Source organism: Vulpes vulpes, chromosome 15 (assembly GCF_048418805.1).
Source record: "Vulpes vulpes isolate BD-2025 chromosome 15, VulVul3, whole genome shotgun sequence".
Classification (NCBI taxonomy): Eukaryota; Metazoa; Chordata; class Mammalia; order Carnivora; family Canidae; genus Vulpes; species Vulpes vulpes.
In genome coordinates, this window is record NC_132794.1 from 99381915 (window position 1) to 99399884 (window position 17970).

The window sequence follows — 17970 nt, forward strand, 5'->3', positions numbered from 1 at the left end:
TAAATCTTTTAAAAAAATCCTATTAATGGGGCACCTGGGTGGCTCAGTAGCTGAGCTTCTGCCTTTGGCTCAGGTCATGATCCCAGGGTTCTGGGATCTAGCCTTGCATTGGGCGCCCCACAGAGAACCTGCTTCTCCCTCTGCCTATGTCTCAGCCTGTCTCTCATGAATTAAAAAAATAAATAAATAAATAACTTAGGGCAGCCCAGGTGGCTCAGTGGTTTAGCACCGCCTTCGGCTCAGGGTGTGATCCTGGAGACCCAGAATAGAGTCCCATGTCGGGCTTCCCTTCATGGAGCCTGCTTTTCCCTCTGCCTATATCTCTGCCCCCCCACCCCCGTATGTCTCTCATGAATAAATAAAATCTTAAAAAAAAATCTTAAAAAAAATCCTATTAAAAAAACAGCCAACAACAGCTTGCTGAACCTCATTCATGTGCCACACGACACTGGCTTACATGTTTTACATTCAAAAAAATTCAGTTTTATTGATGTACAATGACATATAAATTTGTAAGACATTTAAAGTGTACATCATGGTGATTTGATGTACTTAGACATTGTGAAAGGGTTCTGCTATCTGGTTATAATTACCGCATCCATCGGCTCACGTATTGATTTTTGATTTATCAACTATTGTCACCATGTTTTGCATTAGATCACTAGACCTGTTCATCTTTTTTTTTTTTTTTTTAATGTAAACTCTATGCCCTTCGTGGGGCTGGAACTCGTGATCACAAGATCAAGCCTTGCATGCTCTACTCCATGAGCCAGCCTGGCGTTCCAAGACCGATTCATCTTATAGCTGAAAGTGTAAACCCTTTTACCAACCTCCTCAGTCCTTTGTATGTATGTGTGTATGTATGTATGTATGTATTTATTTATTTTAAATTTATTTATTTATTTATTTATTCCTGAGAGACACAGAGAGAAGCAGAGACATAGACAGAGAGAGAAACAGGCTCCATGCAGGGAACCCGATGTGGGACTGGATCCTGGGACTACAGGATCACACCCTGAGCCAAAGACAGATACTTAACCGCTGAGCCACCCAGGCTCAGTGCTTTATATTTAATCTACAGTCATCTTACCATGTGGGCACTATTACTCCCATTTTTCAGATGGAAACACTGAGGCCCAAGAGGTAAAGTAACTTGCCTAAAGTCATGCAGCTAACAGATCATGGGTCCGGGTTTCTAATCCAGCTCTTCTGACTCCAGAGTCTCTGCTGAGAGGGGCTAGGCAAGGTCTCCCGCACGGGGTAGCCCTGGGATGACCAAAGGTGCCACATCAGGGAGTGGCACCAGTCCATGAGCTCCAGGCCAGCTGCATGGGTGCCCACTCAGTGAGGTCAGCACATCACAGGCTCTCACTGTTCCTGGCGTCACACTGGCATGCAAAGGCCTCCAGTATTGCCTTCCATAATGGTCACCTGATCCCTGAGCTGGTGGGCAAACAGCCTGAGATGTTTATTCCCTGACGACCAACTGGTCTGACAGACAGACAGCCCTGGTGATAAGAGAAGACCGAGGAGATGATTGGGGGGAAGGGCTCGATAAAGGAATCCCCTGACTCTGAGAAGTGCTGTTTCTCTTGGCTGGGGCCGGGAGTCACACTACCGGCCTCTGAATGACAGTGACATTCCCCAGGGATTAAGCATGCTGTGTAGAAGCTGGGTCTCCACAGGGGGTGCCGAGCCCAAGGAACTTAAATCATGCAATTAGCCACCAGCTAACATTTCTCCCACATTGATTTCATACCGTCATCATTTCCCATTCTTCCTCCAAAAAAATTCAGCTGCAGCTTGTTTTATAACCCCTCTTATTGTTTCTGCTACTTGCTTTCTCTTGGAAATAGCAAAGGAGATAACGCCATTCTCTGGATCCTTCAAAGCATAGTTCAAAATTCTTTTCCAGGAAGCTATGCTCAGGTAACCCTACCCTGCTCTGAGCCCCCTGGGATCCTGAACGATTGTTGGTTTCTTGCCAGGTGCTGAACAAGTGGTGGAAGGACAGAGCTGCAGCCACCTGGACTTGGGGCAGTGATGCTTTTAGGGGAGGCAAAGATGCTGATGTCACTCCTGGTTTGGGATAACTGATTTTCTGTTTAGGGATGATAGATAGGTACACCTTGTGGTCCAGAACCTGGGTTTTCTGACTCCCAGTCACAGATTATAACATAACACCTGTGCAGCGCATTAGAGGAAGGGGGGCCTAGATGATAAATCCACCACCAGCGAGTTGGAGGCTAAGCCTTTCCTCACAGCCAATGAGGGACCTTCTCCGTGAGTTGTTAGGCAGAAAAGAACCTCCTGGGTCATGTCCTCACTTTTCCTCAGCTAAAGTTCCCTGACTGTCTCCTTCAAATTCAAATGTGAATCCAGTTCCATGAGTAACCATATTATTTTTAAACAGCATCCTTCAGCCACTGCCTCTCCTGGGTTTTCAGAGAGGTAATCCTTCGTGAAGCCAGCACAGGATTTTATTTTATGATTGTTTGAAAACATGTACGGGGATTCCAAGGAATTCAAGTAAAAGATTATGCTAAAGCTCTGAGAGAAGTGCCAGCATATAGATAAAGTTCACCTCCGGGGGATGGAAGGGAGAAGTCAGGTCCTGTGGAGAGACGGGAAACCGAAAAGAGAGAGAGAGATTGGAGACGGGTATTGGAGATATTCAGCCAGGACTTAGCAGAGGAGCATCTGATCTCAGGAGCCCATTACACCAAGAAGCACCCATGCCTCCATGTGGAGTCGTTAAAAGCTTGATTCCAGTGTTAGATCTGCAGCATCTCTACTTAATAGCTGGCCAGGAGGCTGAACCTCTTTGAGCCTTAGTTTTCTTATCTGTAAAATGGGCATAAAACTAACCACCTGGTAAGGAAGGTGACTGTAGGGATTAAATGAGAAATAGCATCGGCTTATTATGACAGCCCTGGCACTGAGTAACACTTAAACAGCAACTGTGATCATTAACCCCCAGATAATAGTTTTTTTTTTAAAGATTTTATTTATTTATTCATGCCAGACACACAGAGAGAGAGAGAGGCAGAGACATAGGCAGTGGAAGAAGCAGACTCCATACAGGGAGCCTGATTTGGGACTTGATCCCAGTACTCCAGGATCACATCCTGAGCTGAAGGCAGGCACTTAACCACTGAGCCACCCAGGCATCCCAACCCCCAGATAATAGTTAATGCTATGACTAATGTTGATAGGCTGATTCATATTTATCCATAATCGTCAAACTAGTAAATTGTAACTGTAGCAACAGGACTTCTGGTCACTTAATAATTATTCAACTCTCTCTGCTGGGTCCTGAGGATATCAAAAGGCAACTCTGGACCATACATTGTCCAGAGTGTCTCTTCTTCATTCTTCCAGATGAATCTTTGCTTTAAAAATAAATATCCTATTAATATGCTATGTGTTGTTAAGAATTACCAGTTGAAGGGACACCTGGATGGCTCAGCGGCCGAGCGTCTGCTTTCGGCTCAGGGTGTGATCCTGGAATCCCGGGATGGAGTCCCACATTGAACTCCCCTCGGGAAGACTGCTTCTCCCTTTCCTTCTCCCTCTGCCCTTGTCTCTGTGTCTCTCCGTGTCTCTCATGAATAAATAAATAAAATCTTTTAAAAAAAGAATTATTAGTTGAAATAAATAATTAGGTTTTGTTGTTAGTTAATAAAAATAGCCCACGTTCATGGTAAAAAAAAAAAGTCAAACAGTACATATATTAAAAAAATAAAAAATAAAAAATAAAAAACAATACATATACTTCAATAAAATTTTATTTCAAATATTCAAACAATATAAAAAAATCACATAAGGATAAAGTTCCTTCTCCATCCCAATTTCCAGAGGTTATTACTACTAGTAATGAATTTCTTGTATAATTTTCTAGAAATATTTTATGATCTTTGAATTTATATACATTGAATTCTACTGTTGTGGAACTTATATTTTCTCCTCAGTAACACATCTTGGAAATTTCTCCCTTGCAGTCCATATAGATTTGCCCCTTGTTTTTTAAGATCTACCTTGTATTCCCTTGTGCGTAGGGACCACCCTTGATGTAGTCAGTCCCCCACTGACGGGCACGATGGTTGTTTCTAGTTTTTGCTATTATGAACAATGCTGCAAGAGACTCCCTTGTACATGGGGCTTTGGTTGTTCCTACACATCAGTTTGCTTTGTGCAATTTTTATTTCTATTTTATTATTATTTTTTTTAGAGAGAGAAAGGTGGGAAAGGGGTAGAGGGAGAGAGAGAGAATCTTAAGCAGGCTCCAAGCCCAGTGCAGAGCCTGACACAGGGCTTGATCTTAATAACCCTGAGATCATGACCTGAGCTGAAATTAAGGGTTGGGTATTTAACTGACTGAGCCATCCTGTGCAATTTAATGGACATACCAATTTATTTCCAAAGAGGTTGTAGCAACCAACATTTTCACCCAGAGTATATAAGAATGTCTGTGTTCTGCAGATTCGCCAGCTCTGGTGAATCTTACTATCAACAGTAAGTAAACTGTTATAAAAAATAAGAGTAATAATATACATATGTAGAATAGCAGTACATATTAAGTGATCTTATCTGCAGAGATGAATGTTCACAATCACTACTGAAAAGTGAGCTAGTTCCTCTTTAAAGAGAGGACAGGGAGGTTGCAGGAAGTTGGACCAGGGTCCGAAGCTTATGTCCAGTTTTTTTATTAGCCCAGTGACCTTGGATGCAAGTTCATCAAGCTTCTCTGTCTGCAAAATTGTGATATTCAATGAAATAAAGCATGAAAAACCTCCTACAACTCGTGTCTGGAGCCCAGTAGATACCGGTTAAAGTTGGGAAGCAAACCAGAGTGCTGAAGTCCCTTGGCAAGTTTGAGAATGACCAGATTTGTAACAGAGACCTGGGTTCCATTTCTCCCTCTCCTTCCTACTACCTTGCCAAGCTGCCTAATTTCTCCGAATTTTCTTGCTAGTAAGATGTCAGTTTGGATCTCTCCTATTAATTTGCTGATCTGAAGAAATGCGAGTGGCAGAGTGAAGTCATAGTGCAGGTGGCGTTTTACACTGACTGGAAGACGCAGGCAGCATCCCAGCAAAAGAGCACAAGTGGAGTCTCAGCTCCATGTCTGTCGCTGAGGCAGTGGAGAGAGGTTTGGGACCAGATCCACCTAACTGCAGTCCTGCCTCTGCTCCTTAAAAGCCAGGTGACCTGGGGCAGGTTCTTGCAGCCACCTGAGCCTCAGTTTTCTCAATTCTAAAATGTGGATAACAGTAACTATCTCATGGATTACTGTGAGTATGAAGTAAGAATCTAGGAAAGCACTTAGCAGCTGACCCCTGTTAAATGTTCAATATATTCACAGACAGCAAAAAGTCTCAGTGTCTGATCCTAGCTTACTGGTAGGTTGGGAGGGACGGAGGGGATGCTTCCGCAGAGTGGAACAAAGAGAAATGTTAGCAGCCCTCACCTCCCAGTCATACTCCCCATTCGTCAAGGTGACTCACACAGCCTTTTTCTCACTTTGGTAACTGTGAAGCACACCCTGGCGTGGAGGGGGTGCTGAGCGGCAGGGCAGACCAAAGACTGCTAAAGTTTCTTAAATGGCTGTAACCCAAGCTTGGGGATGTCTCTCATTCTTCCTGGAAAGAAGCAAGCAGACATAAGTTAAAAAATGTTTTTCATTGGAACTACTAAATACACTTAAATGTTTCATTTACAAAGTGCAAATGCTCATCCGTTGTTATTCTCGGCAATATTTTGTGAGGATTTGAGGTAGAACGTGAACAAGGTTTGGGTTTTGGCTAACAGTGTTTCCTTCTCAGTTTGCATCTGCTTCAATTCAAATTTCAGTATTACATAACACATATATCGCAAATATTAAGCTCCAAATGGGATTTCTGAAAAACATCTTGTGAACTATTAATTACAATTTTATTTTGAAAATTTCAAATTTACAGGAAGGTTGCAAAGAAAAGCCCAGTGGATACTTAGATATATCCACTGTTATTGTCATGTGTGCTAATACATTATTTTTGAGATGTAGAGCTGCATTCATATAATATGGTCTCTCGCTCTCTCTCTCTTTTGCCAGTAAGAGAGTTATAGGGTTGGATATACCTATATCAATAGTGTGACTCCTAGACAATCAGCTTCCTGAAGTTTGAGATTTATTTTTCTATTTCACTATAAGGTTGGAACATAAAGGATCATGTTTGTAATGACTGCTGGATTGATACTTCCTGCACCAAATATGCAAGATACATGAGGGCTAAGCCTGTCAGTGACTGTGCAAGCCAGGTCTCATCACTTCAAATTTACCTATTTGGTAACTGACACTCAGATGTTGAGTCACTCCACCCGTAAACACAGGTTTGTCTTTTTGATTACACAGAGGGGGATTCTCAGAGGGACATTTTATTTATTTATGAGAGACAGAGAGAGACAGAGAGAGAGAGAGAGAGGCAGAGACACAGGCAGAGGGAGAAGCAGGCTCCATGCAGGAAGCCTGATGTGGGACTCAATCCCGGGTCTCCAGGATCAGCCCTGGGTCAAAGGCAGGCGTTAAGCCGATGAGCCACCCAGGGATCCCCTCAGAGGGACATTTTAATGCAAACATATGGAAAGTTTTAACTTTAGTTTCTGATATAGTTACAATGTTAATTTCAGGTAATTCCTTCCACTGAGGTCTGGGGGGGTGGGGTTTGTTGGTATAGGGGTGGGCTGCGGAAGATGGAGTTTTACAAAACTATAGTCAGGACTTTATTATTATTTTTTAAAGATTTTATTTATTTATTCATGAGAGACAAAGATTGAGAGAGAGAGAAGGGCAGAGGAAGAAGCAGGCTCCATGCAGGGAGCCTGATGTGGGACTCGATCCCCAGTCTCCAGGATCACACCCTGGGCTGAAGGCGGACATTAAACCGCTAAGCCACCCAGGGATTCCCTAGTCAGGACTTTAGTGATAGAAACCAGAGATGATGAACTAACCCCTCAGCCTCAGAAGACTTTTTTGGGGGATGGCCATATGTGTGGTGGGACAAATCACCCTGACGCCTCCTCACTTGTGAAATGGAGACAAGAATCAATACCTCGTTACCTGGGTTTTTGGTGAGACTCAGTTTTATGAATTGTGACGATCTTTATTAATATAAGGAATTGAAGGGATCCCTGGGTGGCGCAGCGGTTTAGCGCCTGCCTTGGGCCCAGGGCACGATCCTGGAGACCCGGGATCGAGTCCCACGTCGGGCTCCCGATGCATGGAGCCTGCTTCTCCCTCTGCCTGTGTCTCTGCCTCTCTCTCTCTCTCTCTCTGTGACTATCATAAATAAATTTAAAAAAATAAGGAATTGAAGTATTTTATTTGTAGGGGAAGGAGGGAGAGAGAGAAAGGAAGGAAGGAAGGAAGAGAAAGTGGATAGAACATTTTATTCTGTAGGAGAGGGAGGGAGGAAGGGGTAAAGATCTAGGTAGGATGGAAGAAATTAAGGGAGGCTTAGTTTCCTAAGCTAGGAGGGGAGGTTGACAGAAACTCACAGTCTGGGGAGAGAAGGAAGCATCTTTCAGGGAATTCCGTTAGTTGCCATGTTCCAGAGAACCCGTCCCTAGAATGTTCCTTCACGTGGCTGCGGGAAGAGGAGGCGGAGGCGTAGGCTTTTGAGACTCCCGGCAAACTTCTTTCCAGGCCCTGGGGCGCCCTGGCCTGTGCTCTGGCTTCCGAGGTGCCCAAGGGATGCCTTTTCCTTGCTTCCCGGGGGCGGCCAGTGTCTAGTGCGCCCAACGCACGGTGAGGATCTTCTGGAAAACCACTCTCCGTGAGCTCTGCCCAGCTCCTAGATGTTTCTGCGCCACCGGGTGCCTCCCCAGACCCCCACCCACTGCCAGAGCATCAAGCCGCACCTCGAGGGGTGGCTTCTCAGCGCAGGATGCCCGCGTCCGCAGCTGCCGGCTGGTGTGTGCAGGTGAACTGGCGCGCGCGGGGACGGCGAACCCAACTACAGAAGCGGCGACGGTGGCGGCGCCTTGCAGGCGAGCTCTCTTTTTCCTCCTTTACATTTCCACTGAGATCTCGCCAATAAATAACAAGAGTGAAACGTCTGCGTGGCTGTGTCTTTGCGCCCCCGGGATCGTGGCGGGTCTTTTAGAAAAGAGGGAGAAATGAAGAGAAACCACGGCGGCCCCACCGGCTGCTCGCCGGGACCCCTGTCGGGCAGCCGACTTGGAGAGCCCTGGGGCCTGGCCACTTCGGACCCGGCGCCGCCAGGCCACCGAACTGCGGGAGGGCCCGGCACTTCCCCCGCACGGTCGGGCCCTTCGGCCACGAGGGGCGCTGGCCCCGCTCCAGACGCGAGGAGGCGCCCAGCCCGGCTCGCTCCCCGGGCGCGCTCCGGCCGCCCCTCTTGGCAGGAGCGCGCGAGGTGGCGCGCGCGGTCTCCGGCCCCCCCGCCCCGAGGCCGCCGGGCTCCCGGGAGAGGCGGCGGAGGCGAGAGCCGCGCGGCCGGCTGGGGTCGTGCCGCCGCCTCTCGCGGTTGCGCTGCGCCGCGCGGAGCCGGGCCGGGGACCCCCAGGGCGCACGGCGGCGGGGGCGTCGCCGCGGTCCCCCTCGGCTCGCCGCGCTCGTGGGGTGCGCGCGGGGCTCCCCCGACCACCCCGCGCTCCGCAGCCCCGGGCCCCGAGCGGCCGCCGCCGGCCGGGAGACGCCCCCTGGCCCACGCCCCCGCGTGGCCCAGCCGGGCGAGCGCGAGCGGCTGGAGGAAGAGGAGGAGGCGGCGCCGCCGGGACGGCCTCCTCCCCGCCCCTCGCGTCTCCTCCCCGAGCCACCGGGAAGGACAAGGGGACTGGGCACGGGGACCCCGGCCAGTGAGCGCCCGTGCCCCGGGGCCGCCCTCTGCGCGCGCTCTGTCGCGGGAGCCGGGGGCCGGCGTCGCCGCACATGGTGTTGGCCGCAGCCATGAGCCAGGACGCGGATCCCAGCGGCCCCGAGCAACCGGACAGAGATGCCCGCAGCGTGCCGGGTGCCCCCGCGCCCCCCGCGCCCCCCGGGCCCCCCGCGGCCCCCGCGCCCCCCGGCCCGAGAGGGATGCCGCCGCCGCCGCCCCCGGCCGGCCTGCCGCAGATCATCCAAAAGTAAGAGGAGGGGAAGGGGAGAGGGGACCGGGGTGTGCGGGGGGGGGGGGGCACGCCCCGGGCGCCCCGTCTGTGGCTGCGTCTCCCCGTCGCTGCTGACTCCGCGGCCGCCCTCGGCAGCGTCGCCGTCGTTCTGGCTGTCGGCGAGGCTGCGGACCGGGCACCGGGGTGTTCGGGGGAAACGCTCTGGTTGCTCCCAGACCCCCTTTTCTCCAGGGACGTTACCGCGTATTTTGAGCGCAAACAGCTCCAACGTGGGGGGGGGGGCGCAGGGTCCCGAGAGTCTGTTCCATCTTTCGGGTCCCGAGGCCGCTGGGATGTCTGGGGCGCCGCGCGCGAGCGTGTAGGGACGACGCCGGCCGCAGCCGCCCCTCGCGGTGCCCGGAGTCGTGTCGGCCCGCGCCAGCGGCGGAAAGGACGGGGACGGCTCGGAAACGACGCGCTTCGCTTTGCCCTGCGCGCAGCGTCGATGCTTTTCAAGAAGGCCCCTGCGAGGAGGAGTTCGCCGGCGCGCCGCGGGGTTGCGTGCCCGGTGCTCGCGCTGCTCGGTGCGGGCGCCGGGCGCATCCTGCGCGCTGCCCTTGAGGATGCCTGAGTGGGTTGGGGCGGCCCGCGGGCGCCCAGGAGGCCCCTCAGCCCAGCTTGGGGGGCGTCACGGGAAAACGGGATGTTCTGTTCGTCCTTTGGAGATTTCGTGTGATAGTTTGAGGCCTAGAATGTGGGTTCGTTGGAGGGATCTGTGTTCCGAGGGCTCCCCTCCCCTCGTGCAGAAGTCAAGACTAGTTTAAGAAGCGCAGGAAAGTCTGAACGGGGAGCGTCTGGGTGAAACGGACGATGCTGCGGAAATGCAACACACGCACGAAAAAATCAGTCCTATGGAACAAAGGGCGGGGGGCTGGTTTCCAGCGCTGCTGCATTGATACTTTGAGTTACATAAACGTTTGAAGATGCAGTAAGTTGACATAACCAGCGGCGGGTTGTAAATGGAAGTAAATGGCACTTAATTAACTGTTTTTAAAGACTGACTTTAGAAAGAATAGAAAGCATGGTGGAGATTCAAGTTTGACATCAAAAAATGCCAGGATCATATTTCTGAACAAAATGGTTCCCCCTTTTTTCGACTGGTGGAATGCTGAAGTTTCCATTTGTGACAACTTTCTGCCTTCATTCGATTTTGTCTGTCAACTACTAACAAGTTGCTAACTACTTGAGCATGAAAATAATTTGTCCTATCTTTTGCAAACTTTTTAAGCTGAGATTTAACTAAATATGGCAGTTTAAGTACATCATTACTTAAAGTGTATCTTTAGTTCTTAATATAAATATAAACTAACAGAGAAGCATGTTTAAAGCTTAAGGTTTCTTTACTAAAAAAAACACAAAAGAACCAAAAACCTAATTGACCCGTTATTAGTTGGAGGACATCTAATGCGCTTCCTACCAGGCCAGTGTTTTGTGGCTTGAGATTAGGCTACACATGAAATTTACTGAGTTTGCTTTGGCATTGTAATCACCGTGTATTTTCCTGTCATTTACTTTTAATTAGGGAAAATGCTAGGAATTTTATGTTCACGGAAATATCTTTGTAGATAGGGGTCTCATTTACTCCGTTAACTCTACTTTGAAAATTCTGTCTCTGGAATATCTTACTTTAGTAGATAAGAGCTTTTCAAAGATGACCCCCTTCTGCTAATAGCCCAGGATGGAGACTTCAAGGAGCCTGATGGCTCTGCCTCGTTTTGCATTGGTGACAGATCAGTGTTCAGGGGCCAGGTTGAAGGCTGGTTGAATGTGCCCATGGGATTGGATGTTTGTGCACTTATGTTTCAAAAACGTTCTTCATAAGCATGATTTGGGGTTTGCTCGCCTCAGAACCCACTGAAATTGCGCTGGAACCAGGCATAACAGGGCAAATGCCATCTTTAATGCGTTGAAACTTGAGCTGGTTATTTTGAAACTACGTTTGCATAATTTAATCTGAGCAACCATTTTTAATGTAGTTATGAGGTGCTGTTTGCATGAACCATCTTTGAGACAACGTAGTGGGGAGATGGCCCTCCGCCGCAGACTCGACTGCCCGCATCTTGATTGAGGATTTCGTGAAGCTAGGGCGTTGCATGAAATTCTGCGCTAGTGGATCGCATATTACATACATTTTATTGGGGAGCCTTTGTTTATTCTAGCTATTTTAGTGCGATCGTTATGTAATTCGTAAGCGGAGAAGTCTTGAACTCTTCCAAAATGATGAAGATATCAATGTTATTCATGTGTGTAGCGTGTAAGGATTACAAGAATTGTTTTCGCTTTTTAACGTCTGTGTTTAGTGGTTTTCATTTTTATCGGTTTGCATTTTGGATGAAGTCAAGGGCTTTGATAAAATAATAGTCATGATCGTAATAAAAGCCTGTTCCTATTCACGTATGTCGTATTTGGTCTTGGAAAAACTGCTGTATACTACCTTTAAGTAGCTAAACACATGGAGTATGACAATTAAAATAATGAGATTGATTTTGGTATTTGTTTTACGGAAGTCAATCTCCGTACTCATGAAGAATGCATCGAAAATTATTTTCGGTAGAGTGCTTTTGTTCTACTCAGGTATATTTAGTTTTCTTATTACTATGTTCTTAGTTTCTGTCAAGAATTGCCCATGACCTTTCTGCTCCTATTAACCCTTGACTCCTGGCCAATATTGGCATCACCTGTAAAGATTATCAACCATGTTTTGACACATAAGCAGTATCTTGTAAGATCTTTTTTTTTTTCTTGTAAGATCTTTGTTTTAAACTTACATTCTCTGAGTTGGCAATGTGAAGATATTATTGGGTAAAATGCAAAACATTATATAAACCATTTGGGCAATAAAAAACATAAACACTAAGAGGCAATTTAGGATGAGTTTAGGAAATCAGAATAATTTGATGACTTAAAATATATATATTCTGCATATTAGCAGAGGTAAGCTAACGTGGAGTGATGTGTGTTGGCGAATATTTTATACAGACTTATCTCCTTAAACATTCACAATATTTTATTGCCAAAGGTTTTTTATGTTTTAACTTTGTGCTTTCAAATCAAACCTAATTCTTGATTTGTGAGGCGTTATTTATCAAGCTTGATGAACAGCATAAATGAAATTTAGGATGTAAATTTTAAAACTTTCTTCCAAGTGGAAATAGAGTCAGTCAGCTCTGTGTGAAATATCGAAGTCAATTGTCGGATGCAACTATAAAGTGTCACTAATTGTGACAATTAGCCAAACAAGCGCACACACCTTCTGTGAGGTGAACACATAGGTGATTTTCCTAAGTTACTTGACTTGCCGCAAAATATTACTACCTAATGCATGACATCAGATCGTACATTTGAGTATAGGTGAGTTATTTTATTTCCTTTCCAGATTATTTTGATAAGTAATGAATAAAAATCAATTATAAAAATAAAAAAAAAGTTTTGGCTTAGCATTTGATAGCTAGTGTCATCTGCATGCGTTGGTGACTTAGGAGGATATAAATCCAGCTTTGATTTAAGGTTCATAGTCTTCTGTATTGTGTTAGGACACTGGCTGACTATTTTCAGAGCCAAGGCTCCCCTGATTCAGTATAGAAAATGTTATAAGTAGTTATCCTGCCTGCAGATAATTTTACAGACGTTCTGCATTTGGAGGGATCTCCATGTAACTCTAAAGGAATAATATGTAGGCAAGTTGTGTACGATGTCCACACGTTTTGATGGGCATACTAACAGTTACATCCAGAATTGGGGAGGAAATAAGAATTTGCCAGAAACGGACATTACCTCACACCCATACTTGGTCCTTTTCTGGAAAAAGGATGGAATTTCTAACATCTGTGCTAGTTTCTACCATCAGTTTGAGTCCATTTTTAGGGAAAACAAGGATTCACTTGTAGAAGGAATTTTGAAAATCTTGAACACAGTCTTAAGCCGGACGTAGGACGAGTATTCAGCAGGAGAAAACATCTGAGAGGATTAAGTGTTTACCCAAAACAGGGAAGGAGAGAGTGGATTCTTTTCTCAGCATTCTGAAAAGTTTGCTTCTCTAGAAAGGTATTTTTTTTCCCTTAAAAAAATCATGCTTTAAGGTTTGTTGTGATAAGTATTTTTAGATAGTAAGTATAGCCATCCAGTTATGAGTTTTTTTCAAATTGCCAAAGAGATCAGTATTATGAAATGTAGTACATTATTCCCATTAGTCATGGTAAGTGGCTGTACATATGGTGTACCCAGAGCTGTTTTAATGCCAGTGCTGTGGGGGCCGGGGGAAGAAAAAATTATCACCCATTTTATTCTTCTATCCACTTATTCTTTTGCTACCTCCTTAGAGTTTGTCATGTTAATAATTTCAAAAGCCCAACTGTCTGTTGGAATGTAGATTCTGATCTGTTAATATCTCTTTGCCTGTCCTTATAGTCACCAGGGGGAAAAAAACCCCACCAGGATTGAGTCGCAGTGAAATGATCCCACATTTTTCGGTTTCTCTCTTTCTCTGATTTATTTTTCTCGTGGCGGCAGGTTTCTTGATTCCAGTTAAACTGATATTTCTTCCCTGCCTATAAAGCTAATCCTTAAGTAAACAAACGAATATAGCTCAATTCACAGCACTGATAAACAAGAATCTAAAAAATGTTAGGAACTGGGGTCTGAGGGATAGAATTAAAATGGACTGAACTAACACAGAAAAGCAAGAATGGAAGAAGCTTGAGAAAGTGGAAAACTCCAGAGAGATACTGGGAGGCAGGACACCCCTCTCCCTTCCTCCACCCTGGTCCCTCTGCCAGACAAAAGCTTGAAGGGGTCTCCTATGTCACAAAATCCCTCTTAATCTGATTTTTATTTCCCACCACAGTAATTATCTTGTTTAGGATGGTCTAACTGATATAATCTTGTATATTTTAACAGGGAAAGTTGCTGTTGATCCACAGCTGGTATGAGTAACTGGTAGCTGTGTTTAGAATAGGGCATTGAGAAGTTTTGCAGAAAGTAAAGTGATCCGTATTCCAGAATCAGAGCAAAGACAGTAATTTCTGGTTTGTAGAAGAGAGCAAATGGCAGTTCCCTTTCTGGTTAATGAACCTGGCTGGATCTTGCCTGATATGTGTGATATATTGGAAGCCTACTATTGCTTATTCCCATCAGCTTGTTTCCCAGTTAGGACTGGGAAATCCTAACTTTAATTAAAAAGGCACATTTTTGAATCAGGAAAGTGATTTTGGTTTTCAACACCACCTACAGGGTGTTGGTGGTAGGCTGATATTTTGCCTGGCTCAATGGGTGGTCACTTTAAATTCCATCCAACTAAGGTTTCAGTCTTAAGCATTTATAGAGAGCAAATCTGGGTACAAGTCAGCCCTGCCAGCTGTTTGAGGAGGAGGTGGAAGGGAAGCCCCCACTCCCCCAGTATTTTGGATATGACACACATATCCATCTAATATGATAAAGTCTTTACAGTGGCAGAAGTTACAGCCAAATTAATTGATCTTCCTCTTTCTTACAGTTCCTGCTGGATTTTTAAAATAAGTCCCCTGGTGATTTACAAGGCAACTTCTCCAACTTGCTGACAGCTCATCTGTCAGAGGGATGGTATATATTGATGTGAATGTACTTTATGGGCAAAAGGAGCCGCTCAACAATTTGCACGAGGATGTGTTAGAAACTTACAGTTCAGCTTGGCAAATAAATCTTTCCTGGTGTTCAGAAACAGGCTGGGGGTCATGCCTGGGTTTAAGGGTGGTTGTCACCCCATGAAGATAGTTTTCACGCCACTTTTCCCTTCTTTAATGTGGGTGTTTGCTTTAAGGATGCGCCAGGGCCATTTGCTGCTGCCCTTTCTATGCACCTGCTTTCTCCCAATCACACTAATGACCCATCAGTTCTCAGTTGCCACTTCCCACTCCAGCCCAAACCTGGACTCTGCTCGCGGCTGTCTGGACATCTTAGATATTTCTCACATTTTGCAGCCTGTATTGTCTTTAGGTTGTCTCCCAAATATGTTTTTGGCTCTTATTAGAGCTGCCTTTAAACCTGACCTCCAGCATCATGATGCTAAGGGAGTAGACAAGGCAATCTATGTAGTATTTTAAAGATGTTTTTATTCTACTAAGTTACTTCTTATGGTTTACTTTGAATTTATTACTGAATAAAATGATCTAGGATCTGCCTGGTGTTGCAGAATATAAAATGCCCACCTTTGCTCAAAAGTAATTACAGAGTTTCTGACAAAGAGGGTCAGAGCAGAAGAAAACTCTGTACTGGGAGCGAGTGACCTGGACAAGCCAATTGACCTTCTTAATCCTGCCACTCCAGGGACTGGAAATGATCAATGGCAGTTCCTTCCAAGAATAAAATTATGTGGGGACGCCTGGGTGGCTCAGTGATTGAGTGTCTACCTTCAGCTCAGGGTATTATCCCGGGGTCCTGGAATGAGTCCCATATGGGGCTCCCCGCAGGGACCCTGCTTCTCCCTCTACCTATGTCTCTGCCTCTCTCTCTGTCTCTCATGAATAAATAAATAAAATCTTAAAGGATAAAATTATGTGAATCTCCAGGAATATTGCTGAATAATCATCCAGGTAGAATGGGTCTCCTCTCCTATACATCTGATACAGATTATATCCCTTATCAGTTACATTTTGCCATAGCCATAGATACACATTTGTGAGATTGCTCACACGTGAAAACAACAATAATTATAAAAAGAAATAAACGCTTCCTCTAACACTTGCAAAGCATATTTGGATCAGTGTTACAGTTTTAAGTCAGAAAAGGAGATAGAAATGTCAGTGAAGAAGCAAATGTTTTATACTGTTTGCTGATCGCTAGAAATTTTTAAAAAACAAAAACAATTATTTTGGGATGTTAATTACTTGGGAAGATCGAAGTGAATATTTGAGTTTGCAAAAATGCAGGAAGCAGATGCAATAATTTTCATTTGTCTAAGTTGGATTGTATTCAACACAGTTTGGTGGGACTGTGTTTGGAGATGGCAGTGTTTTCAGAAGCACAGAAAAGAAACAGGACCTGTGAGTGTCCTTTGGAGTGGGACTGCTCTGACTTGGAGTCCTCAAACCCTGCAAACCCTGTAGTGCAGTCAGTTGGCTGTGTGGGCTGCAGGGCCTCGCCCAGACCTCGCGGCCTGAAAGACACTTTCAGAAGAGATCACGGGTGTTCAAAAGCTGAGCCTCAGGCTTCTTCTGTGTGGCCTCCTTGAAGAGACCAAAGTGTTGTTTCCAGACTTCCCAAGGAGGGGGTATCCTCAGGACCCTGCATCCTCAGGTTGAGCAGCGTCATCGATAGACTGCTTATGATGGAGAGCCTTTGGTACTTGAAGTGACATATTTTTTTAACCTTCTGCTTAGAAAGGGAATGAGTTGTGCGATTAAATCTTGATTTGTAGGCTTTAAGTTAAATACATACTGAGGATGAGCATAAGGATAGTTACTGCAGCACTGTCTAGCAGAGCAAAGATTAGAAACCATGTGCTTTCCAGTTGGGGAAATAAACTGTGTGCATGTAATTCCGTTATCTTGTATTTATGAATATGGAATATAAAATAATATGGAATATGTATTGTGAACTAAAATGAAAATTACAAACAACATGTATACAAGGGATCTCACATTTAAAAAATGTATGTGGGGGATCCCTGGGTGGCTCAGTGGTTTAGCACCTGCCTTTGGCCCAGGGTGCGATCCTGGAGCCCTGGGATCGAGTCCCAAGTCGGGCTCCTGGCATGGAGCCTGCTTCTCCCTCCGCCTGTGTTTCTGCCTCTCTCTCTCTCTCTCTCTCTCTGTGTCTATCATGAATAAATAAATAAATCTTTAAAAAAATGTATGTGGATGTATGTGTGGGTGCCTGCAATCCTGGAAAAGCATCTAAAGAACAAACAGAAAGATGCTAATAGTGGTTCTAACTCTAGGTGATTCAATTATTGTGATTTTTAAATACTTTCTATTTTTTCTCAGTCACTGTGTTATTAATTTTATAATCAGAGAAAATAAATATTTCTGTTTTTAAAAAACAAAACTAGAAATAAACATTTCATATTGGTATTACACTGTCTTTAAGATAGAACTGCCCAGGAATGCCTGGGTGGCTCAGGGGTTGAGCATCTACCTTTGGCTCAGGTCGTGATCCTGGGGTCCTGGGATTGAGTCCTGAATCAATCAGGCTCCCTGCAGGAAGCCTGCCTATGTCTATGTGTCGTTCATGAATAAATAAATAAATCTTTTAAAAAAAGGGACAAAACTGCGCATTTGTGTCTTAGACTTTAGACCTGGGAGGCACCTGAGGGCTTTAGCTTTAGCTTTAGCCCAGCCCTCCTGTTTTTCTAGGTAGGGCAAGTGAGCATCAGAGAAGTCAAGTGAATTGTTCAAGGTCACACAGCGAGAATAGTGGTAGGTTAGGATAGAACTCCTCATCTCTCTGTCCATTGTGTTTGCTGCTGGCTTCCCTTGTAAGTGCCTGGAGTTGGGGAAGAGAAATGGAGAACAATCATAAACTATCCATTTATCAGCTGGCCCTAGTCTGCTCAGATTCCCCAAGGGGACTTGAATAGCATCCTTAGGTATGTTATCACTTCTCTACTCCCCTTCCCCTCACCCCCTTAGGTTTCTCTACAAATGGCAGTAGACTGGCCTCTCCAGAGCATCTCATACCCTGTTCCATCCTGCCAAACAAGTCAGGCATCACATTTTTTTTTTTTTTTTTTTGGTTCCTGAACTATTTGAAAGTAAGTTGCATAACTATAGTTTTGTTACCATATCAAAGGAAATTAATCCTAAATATTATCTAATGAATACTAAATTTTTAACTTTTTCCATGTGT

At 45.4% G+C, this 17970-nt stretch overlaps 1 protein-coding gene and 1 long non-coding RNA gene across 2 annotated transcripts in view; one reads left to right on the forward strand and one right to left on the reverse strand.

The window, feature by feature from the left end:
- Positions 1–3772: 3772 nt before the first annotated feature.
- On the reverse strand, positions 3773–8276 carry LOC112917853 (uncharacterized). The gene is made up of 3 exons (XR_003234564.2): positions 7900–8276; positions 7537–7625; positions 3773–5642 (listed from the first exon to the last, which is right to left on the reverse strand). It is a non-coding gene; the product is annotated as an uncharacterized lncRNA (long non-coding RNA).
- Positions 8277–8825: 549 nt separating this feature from the next.
- Positions 8826–17970, forward strand: part of RBM20 (RNA binding motif protein 20) — a 189569-nt gene continuing 180424 nt past the window's right edge. Inside the window, exon 1 of the mRNA XM_072740000.1 lies at positions 8826–9126. Coding sequence (XP_072596101.1) covers positions 8933–9126 — 194 coding nt within the window. The 5' untranslated portion in view covers positions 8826–8932. The remainder of the gene's footprint in view (positions 9127–17970) is intronic.